An 8,946-nucleotide genomic window follows, 5' to 3' on the forward strand; every position below is an offset into this window, starting at 1 on the left:
TACACAGAAAAAAAAATTATTATAACGTTTATTAAATTATGTTTATACAGTTTGCCTGCAAATTTTCCGTTAAAATAATCATAATGTGGCAGGTCAAGCAATCTCTGACAGTTTCATACAAAATATATAATGCCAAAAGTCAAAGTCACTGTGGCACTCTAGCAACACATACAGCAGATGACCAACAGGCACAAATTGGTGATGCATTTTCAAGGCAAGTTACTGCAAATGTCACTTATTAGGCAAGAACACGCCAATGAGAAATAAGATAAAGGGCTTGGTGTGGAGATACACTACTGGTCAAAAGTTTGGAATAATTTAAGATTAGAGCATATATAGAGCATCTTCCAGTGTATCAGAAGGGAACCAAAGGTAAGAGTTAAAAGTATCTGGCCTAAAATTACTTTTAATCACACACCAAATCTAGACACTTTTTGCTGGCTTTGGCATCACCAGCTTAAGCGCAATATCTACAAAACAAGCGGGCATATAAGACAAGGGGATCCACAAGAGCTTGGCATCCCAGCCTGCACTGTAGCGTGTTCTTGGGTGGACGGCCAGCAGGGCGTGTTCCATGCAGTTGGTCACTTTACTGAGGTCGGAGTCGCATATGGCGTTCATGATCAACCTCTGGATCTTGATGTCTGGAGAGACAAAGAGTGTCTAAATGGACTATGTTTGGAGAAATGGAGAAAATGGTAGTCGTTGGTATAAATAACATACATTTATCCAAGTATTTGTCTCCGTAACTCTCCTTCACTTCGGGGGTCAGTTGGTTCCAGAGGCGATGAAGTTCCCTCTCGATGGGCTCCAAGCTGGTCACCTGCGTTTTGAAGAAACCAGGTTCAATGATGCACACGTTGACACCAAAATTCTGGATGTCCCTTCTGAAATGAAATGAAAAAAAGTTGAAAGTAGTGGTGGCGTCAAAGATAAAACAGTTTCACAAGTTCACACTTACATATAATTAGATAGAGTAAAGGTTATACATATTTGGCGTGCTGTCCGGGGGAAGGGCTCCAAGCTTGGAATTTTGGCCCGTAACTACTGGTCTAGGATCAGTTTTCTCCATATTATCAGCAAAACATATTTGGCAAACGATCCAGTGCATATCTGTGTTTGCGCTCTGAAGAACGACAAGGCTTTACAATGTTTTTTTGCAGCGTTTAGCAATGTAGCCAATTACAAACATATCTGTTGATTTCTTGAACGCAATGACCAATCAGAGGGGTTTAAATTAGCGCTGAACAAAAACTCTGGCGTTTTGAACGGTGAGTAGATTAGATAGTTCTGCACACTGTAACAAACAATTATGAATAAGAGATTCATTATGCAGTTTCATTTATTGTTACAGAATGTCTTGAGATCACGATGAACTAAGATGAGATTTTTAGTGATTAGTGAACACCCTTCGCGCGCTTTCTGCCAAATCCCGTGAATGTAATCTATTAAAATTAACAGCGGTTTGTGAACGTAGACGCTTTAATAACAAATAATTTATCAGCAGTGTATGTTGGGATATGTAGATTGTGCAGTGGCAAGTAGGCCTAACTTAAAACTATTTCAAGGAAATCTATTTAAATGTGTTTGTAAATGGGAATCGCATCTCCTTACCCTGGAGTTGGTTCACCCTCTGCCTATGATCAGAAAATTAATAGTTAATGCATTATTACACAAAACGAAACTTGAAACATAATTAGGCTATATCTATAAATGACTATCGCTCAGAGACCCGCTGCCTTCAACTATTTTGATGGTGAGTACACTCAAAGTCTTTGTTACACATCAATAAGCTACAGATGTAGGCTACATATTTTTATTGCTATTTGGTATGTATCGTTTTAATTATTGTGTTGTTCGAGGAATTAAAACGCTTTTGTGCCTCGAGTTTGCAAAGTATATGCATAATGAAAAAGGGTTTAATTTTTAGTGCAGTTTGGTCTAATTAGGACTATCTTGTGTTTTGGTGTTAATATACAACATCTATTTCATTAATAATAAATAGGGCATGTTATTGTTTTGGTGAAAGTCTGTTTGTCAGATCATAAAAAATGTGTGCCCCCCATGGAAACGAAATGCCCCTCATAACTGAGTTGATTAACTGAATGCGCTCCTTTCGTGTTAATTAGGTTAATTATCTGAACGTGCTCCTCCCGAACTTTGTTAATAAAACACCATTTGTCTTTATCTCAGACCTTTCATTGGCTAAAGGTACAAATTTAGATTATGTGCAAAAAATTGAATATCGCATAAAACTTTTGTGAATAAAATACCATTTCAAGAGAACAAAATCGTTACTTCATGGAAAACTGGTGCAAAATATCCTGTAATGAAAAACCCATTGTAGCCCAATGTACCTAACAATTTTGATGACAGACTCTGGCTCAGACATTTCAGAATTATTCAGTGCTGTGCACTGAAATTTGTCCACTGTCACATTATTTTTTGTTGCACACTGAGGGATTTGGTCAGTAAATATGTTTCCATCATAGTTTATGTGCATTTCTTCTTATCGGACACAAAATCTTCTAGCTCAGTTGAGCTTAGAATGCGCATCTTGGCTTTTCCATATAGTGTTTCTTTATGTGATATCCCAAAATTTGCATAAAAATAGGTTTTGAAGTGTGATACCTGAGACAGTCGGAGAAGCTCTCCACAGCGAACTTCGAGATGCAATAACCACCGCCATTAGCTGCCACTCTACCCAACACTGACGCCACGTTCACCACTCTTCCACGGGCCTTTTTCACAAGAGGGAAGAAGTTCATGGTCGTCTCGATCACGCCAGTCATGTTGACTTTGAGTGTGCTTTCAAAGTCTTCAATTTTCATCCACTCAGATGGTCCCATTGGAAGAGAACGTCCGGCGTTGTTCACCAAACCCCAAAGTCCTGAAAAGTTGGGAACAAAGACATCAAAATTGTTTCTAAAACTTTTATTTCAAAGTCTCACCTAAAACACACCTTTATCTCCAACTTCTTTTTTGGTCCATTCCACAGCCTTCTGAATGCTGGTTGTGCTGGTCACGTCCAAGATGCAGGTCTTCAGGAAAGGTCCCGTCGCCCTCTTCAGATCATCAGCACCCTTTTCCGTGAGACACCCGGCTAGGACGCGGAAACCACGTTTGTCCAGGCGTTTACACAGTAGGTGTCCGAAACCAGAGTCACAACCGGTCACAAAGACGTGCTTCTCTGAGACCCTGGTAATCTCAAGGTTGTCCCGGTAGAACCACACCAGAACCCACAACACCACAAACGCACCCAAGCCGCACGTCCATGAGCAATCGCTACTGTGAGTACATGAGTATAAACATAATACATAGGAAATTCAACATATTCTTTATAATTTTATTTGCTTGTGTTTTGATAGTATTGTAGTCAGACACGTTCTTACCAGAAGTACTCAAACATCGTTTCTGCCTCCTGAGGGATTCTGTGAAGATGTTTTGTAAACAATTGCTTTTTGGTAGAATGCCAGTGACGTAAAAGATAAAAAACACACAACAGTGCAGGTTTAATTAGTGCAGGAAGTGTCAGGGTGCAGTTCCTTTAATCACCACAATCGGCACCATAATCAAACAGAGAACATACAGTTCAAAAAGGTATTGTAAACATAACATATAGGAACTTCAAATAAAATATTCTACATGTTTCTAAAACGTTCAGAATATTTTATTAGTATAAAATATGGCAAATTTGTTTGTATGAATCATCACATCCACATCCTTTTCTTGATAAGCGTAAAACCATATATCAATGAATGTAAATCTGGTAAAACATTTGCACAAACCAGTTTGAGCTGATTAACTACTACAAAAACTGCATTCTTTCAATTCATCCCACAAAACAATTTACAAATAGTAAGACTTCTATTTTAAAATGATGTAACATGGTTTTTGGAGGCTCATTGAATGCTATTGACCCGTGACTTAACATACGTTTTCCAGAGCACATGAGAAATCTTGAGATAAGGCTCTTATGAAACAAAAGGAGACTTTGGGATCAGCGTAGAGGTTCAGAGAATGCGGAGATCAGTTCTGTACAAAAAATGGGAAATCCAGCCCCACAGAAGCACTTTAAGCTTCTCACAATGCAAAACCTATTAGCTTTAGGGACTATTTGTCAAAGAGAAAGGATGAGGATTCATCTGTGTGCTATGACACAACCAACAGGACAAAACCAACCATAGAGAAGACTTAAGCTTCTCTCCGCATCGTGCTTTGAGAAATGTACGCTAATTAATTATCAAGCAAACAGGGCTTTTATCAAAGTATCAGTTAATAACAATTATAAATGTGCTTTCTGATATTAAAGGCACACAATATTTTACAATTTCGCAGATGATATGACACAAAAAAAACACACGTTATTATTAACTAAAACTTCTAAACCAATCATACCATATAAAAAATTTAAGTCCCATATAGAAATGACTGTTTTTGACATAAATCATGACATTATATAATTTCTCCAGTTAACCTGATTAATAATTCAAAATGAATATCTTTCACATGTTCTGTAGGAAAAATGTTAAGTCTGTAATTTTAAGAGAATTACTTTAAGTTACTTTACTTTAAAAGCCAATTACTTTACTTTTTCTCTAAACGAATACTTACATCACCGTTAAATGAATGCTAATTCACATCTGATTGTTAAAAACATCCACTGAAGAAAAAGTAAGTAACTGTGCTATCAGTTAAACTAATCAATTACTTACCTTTTCCCTTCTTGGCTCTGGAGCTGGAGGTCCTGAACGCGTTTGGTGAGTGATCTGGAGTGGGTCTGCGTCTGAGATTTATCCCTAAAGCTGATCCTCTAAGACAGGGCCACAATTTCTAATCTCCAATCTCAGTGTATTGCTGTTTGGCCATTTTTGTGTGCTTGTGTAAGTGTGATCCCTAAATAGCAAGGCTGGGAGGAACATTTAAGGAGAATCATGCCAATTCAAATTATTTTTAGGATGATTGAATTTGTTTTTGGGTGGTTGACAGGAAATTTAAAGCAATGACAGGAGCGTCTATTGATGTGACATTGTGACATTTTTGTCTGCAACAGCTTTAAACAATTTCTATTTTTGTTCAGATATTATCCATGATGTTTTTATGACCTCATATCAGTCGAGACATGGAAAATTTGTACTTATAAAAAAATACAAAAAAATAATATATAAATTAAATAAAAAGAATATTAATACACAATATATAAATTAATTTAAAATATTAAAATATATTTTGTAATTTTAATCTAAAAAAAAGCAGAACTATTTAACTGCAAAAAATGACTAAAAATATGTATTTGTGTGTCTGTCGGTCTCTCTCTCTAACTTTATATGGCTAAAAATCACAGAAAAAAATGGGCAAATATGTGAAATCTGGAATGTTGTGGACTGAAAACAGCCACACTTTGCTCTAAAGTTTTGTAGTTTTACCTTTTCTCCTTACGTAAATAAAGTTAATCCTATGAGGCTGATTGTAGAAATGTGGATTATGTAGCGTCACACTGCATGCCTGGCTTAAAAGGGGTTAAGCAAAAATTAGCAAACCGTGAAATCCCACACAAACTTATAAAATCTATTTTAGCTCACTGTTACATCTATAAAAGAACAGGGCAAGTTTGTAACCCTGGTACTATACGTTCATTACTGAGGCTGAATGGAAAACGCTTGCCAAATGTTAGTAAAAACGGTACGTTTGAAGAGGAAAGCAGGGAAGAGAATCTGAACAGGTGAATCCCAAAACTTTTGAGGGTAAAATGTGATTTTAAATGCAATAACATGCTCCAACGCAGCAGTTATAGCACAACAGATATTTTTTATTACGCAAGCACATTGATATTATATAAAATAAAAATAAAAATGAACCGAATTCTACATAAACAGCTACCAGCAGTTCTTTACTAGAATAAATGAGACACAAATGTCTCAAATAACAGTGTCCAAGTTTCTCCAACAGATGGAGGAAAAGCTTCAGAGTTTCAGTCCATTTTGGACCATCAGAGTCCATCCACTCACGAGGACGCGGGCTGAACTGGGCCTTTATGCACGTACTCTAGAGCTGTAGCAATCGTCCGCATGTCCATCTCGATACTTCGTGCCCAGTTCTCCACGTCTCCGATTTCCTGTAAAGGAATAATCGGTCATGAAACCTGCAAATTTCACTTCAGAGAAACTGACTGTAACACTAAATTATGAAAAATGAGAATCGCTATATGAATAAGCCTGTGTACTTTTAAGGCCTGGTTGAAGTTCTCCACCATGCTGATCCACTGGGCCGTCTGCTTGGCAAACTGACTGGCCTGAACCTGCAGCGTCTTCACCTCATGGTCCAGTTTGCGCTGATTGACGTAGGCCTGCGCCACCCTGGGGAGAGATTCTTAGATATTACAATGTCTTAAAAGGCGCGGACACATTTACCGTTGTTTGGCGAAAATCAGCAGCCAAAATAAAGTCATTCCAATAGGAACATGCGCGATAGGGAGTTTCACAAAAATTCACCACGATGACCAACAGAAAGCTGATTGGTTTGAAAGAGACTTTTGTGTGATCTGTGCTTCATACATCTCTACACTTTTACACAAAATGTTTAACATGGAAGACTTTTTTAGGTGCGTTCACGCCATATCGTGATTACCATAATTAAAAAAAAGTGTTTGTGTCCTCGTAGAACTTGCAGTTACAACTCCGACTTTGTGACCGCTGTACCATGTGACTCATTGATAGTGTTGCTAAAGAAACACATAATTACAAGTTCAGGGTCGAATGTCACATGTTCTCATTCATGACTATGACATTTAATTGTCATCTCTTTAGTACTCGGTGTTGCCAAGTCTGCGGTTTTCCTGCGGAATTGGGATACTTTAACACTGTTGCCGCGGGTTTCGGATTTTTCATGTCCGTGGGTTGAAGTGACCCCAAATAATATGATATTTAGCCCCTGGAATGAGAATTTTACCAGGGGAACCCCTCCAAAAACACAGATTTTACCCCCAGAACACGGTTTTTATTGGAGGACCCCCTGAATTGGGCGATTGGGCTAGTTTTGGGCTAGTTTTGAGTAGCAATTCGGCAGGTTTTGTGCAACCCTGGCAACCCTGGTTCTCATTTCGTAATTACGACAGCATAAACACAGCATTTATGTTCAAGTCATGTTGGAAAGATAGTATTTACGAGTTGAACGCACATGAACACCATCACAAAGTCATAAATACAAGTGGGAAGCTCTGGATTTTCTTTAAGCCCTGAGTTTACAAGTTGGGGGCGTGTCAGAGAAACATGTACTGATAGGTATTTAGCAGTGACATATTCAGGCTTTTTCATTTAGCAAAAAATAAGCTAATTGCCGGCACAAAATATAATTGCATTGTAATATAATAACATAATAACATATATAATAACATTGTAATAACAATATAATATGTAAAGATAGAGTTTACAGTGGCTTTAATTAAAAACGTAGAAAAGCAAAACCTAATGCACATTCTTTGTTCCTTCATTTTCTAGAAGTAGAGTTAAAAACCTTGCTGTATTATTGTGTAGTTAATTATTAGAAGGTACGCCGCCATCTTGCTCCGACGAAAGTGACGTGAATGCACCTGATGTCGTAAAATCGACTTCTCAGGACTTGAACATACTATTAATACACGTTTTTATTCCAGCCTCGTTTGCATGAATTCAGCTGTTGCAAGAACAATGTTCTGTTGCATCCGACCGTGCAGTTCTAAGCTGCTTTTGCAAAGTTTCCTCATATCATCGGCACAAGGACTTGGATTATGACCACAGTGATCACATGAACTGGCAGTATAATCCCGTGCATTATAACAGCTTAACAAACATATAAAATGTATCCGACTCACCCTACATTTAGATGATCCACCAGGGCTTCTGTTAAACATGTTGCAGCTGCTATGGCCTCTCGTCTTCGTCTTTCTGTACAGTATACAAGTATTTTATCATATGAGCAAGTAAGCATTGCATGACATCTAGTTCACCCAAAAATGAAAATTCTATCATCATTTACTCTCCCTTAAGTTGTTCCAAACCTGTATGAATTTCTTTCTTCTGCGGAACACAAAAGAAGATATTTTGAAGAATGTTGGCATCCAAACAGTTGATGGACCTCACTGACTTCACATATATATATATATTAAATTATATATATTCATACAGGTTTGGAACAAAAGAGAGAGTATATGATGACAAAATTTCAATTTTGGGGGGAACTATCCCTTTAATGTATGATTTCTTTTTTAACAAAGTGAAGTTTTATCATTTATTTCTTTATTTTATTAATTTGCATGCGTAACAACTTATTAGCAATTTATTTATGTGTACTTTTTACTGTATTGCATAGAAATATTTTAATGCAATATAAATCAAATTATCAAATGTATTTAAATTTAAAGTTATTAAATAAACTTACATATTTACTTACTCTTTCATTTTTTTCCTCATCTATAGTCATCCATGCTATAGTATAAGCGTTAAAATAAAAGCAAATTTAAGCCACTAAATGAATGCAGGATAGGATTTGCGGATCAAGTGAACATTAATTAATTGCCCATTTTAACTCCATCTTTTCTTAAATACATTTAACAGGCCTACATTTGAATTATATCACAGGGCCTGTAAACTGCAGCTAGTCGGTAAAGAAGCACATACCTTGTAACTCTTTCCTTTCGTTTTGTTTCGCTTGGTGTTCTTTTAATAAACGGGAGAGCATTCTTGCTATTTAATTTAATAGAAAATACAAAAACAAAATGCTGATTTGATAAAGTCAGTATTCTCTAAATGTTTTGGCAATTACTGGACTCACATGACAAGCAGCTCTGAAAACATACGGAAAGCACGGAGGGACAAAATGCATGAGAGTATTTTTAAAATTACATTTCAAAATAAAAGTTCTTTAAACTATTTAAAAAAAAAAAAGAAAAAAAAAACTATAGAGGCCTGA

General features: G+C 36.8%; 2 protein-coding genes across 2 annotated transcripts; both read right to left on the bottom strand.

The window, feature by feature from the left end:
• Positions 1-11: 11 nt before the first annotated feature.
• rdh5 (retinol dehydrogenase 5 (11-cis/9-cis)) lies at positions 12-5,638 on the bottom strand. The gene is made up of 5 exons (XM_051907391.1): positions 3,393-5,638; positions 2,963-3,288; positions 2,632-2,890; positions 724-887; positions 12-644 (listed from the first exon to the last, which is right to left on the bottom strand). The coding sequence occupies exons 1-5, from the start codon at positions 3,407-3,409 to the stop codon at positions 424-426; spliced, it is 987 nt and encodes a 328-aa protein (XP_051763351.1). The 5' UTR covers positions 3,410-5,638; the 3' UTR covers positions 12-423.
• A 150-nt stretch (positions 5,639-5,788) lies between these two features.
• On the bottom strand, positions 5,789-8,859 carry bloc1s1 (biogenesis of lysosomal organelles complex-1, subunit 1). Its single transcript, XM_051907553.1, has 4 exons — positions 8,655-8,859; positions 7,850-7,922; positions 6,224-6,356; positions 5,789-6,115 (listed from the first exon to the last, which is right to left on the bottom strand). The coding sequence occupies exons 1-4, from the start codon at positions 8,713-8,715 to the stop codon at positions 6,005-6,007; spliced, it is 378 nt and encodes a 125-aa protein (XP_051763513.1). The 5' UTR covers positions 8,716-8,859; the 3' UTR covers positions 5,789-6,004.
• Positions 8,860-8,946: the final 87 nt, after the last annotated feature.

Source organism: Ctenopharyngodon idella, chromosome 10 (genome assembly GCF_019924925.1).
Source record: "Ctenopharyngodon idella isolate HZGC_01 chromosome 10, HZGC01, whole genome shotgun sequence".
In the NCBI taxonomy this organism is placed as follows: Eukaryota; Metazoa; Chordata; class Actinopteri; order Cypriniformes; family Xenocyprididae; genus Ctenopharyngodon; species Ctenopharyngodon idella.

What these genes read in the sequence shown, in the direction of transcription:
- rdh5 (XM_051907391.1), bottom strand. An exon ending in AAAAGAAGTTGGAGATAAAG is followed by an intron (nt 2,891 to 2,962) that starts GTGTGTTTTAGG and finishes CCAACTTTTCAG; the next exon opens with GACTTTGGGGTTTGGTGAAC. An exon ending in AGACAAATACTTGGATAAAT is followed by an intron (nt 645 to 723) that starts GTATGTTATTTA and finishes TTGTCTCTCCAG; the next exon opens with ACATCAAGATCCAGAGGTTG.
- bloc1s1 (XM_051907553.1), bottom strand. Translation starts at nt 8,715, where the DNA reads ATGCTCTCCCGTTTATTAAAAGAACACCAAGCGAAACAAAACGAAAGG. An exon ending in GTGGATCATCTAAATGTAGG is followed by an intron (nt 6,357 to 7,849) that starts GTGAGTCGGATA and finishes ATCTCTCCCCAG; the next exon opens with GGTGGCGCAGGCCTACGTCA. An exon ending in ACTTCAACCAGGCCTTAAAA is followed by an intron (nt 6,116 to 6,223) that starts GTACACAGGCTT and finishes ATTCCTTTACAG; the next exon opens with GAAATCGGAGACGTGGAGAA.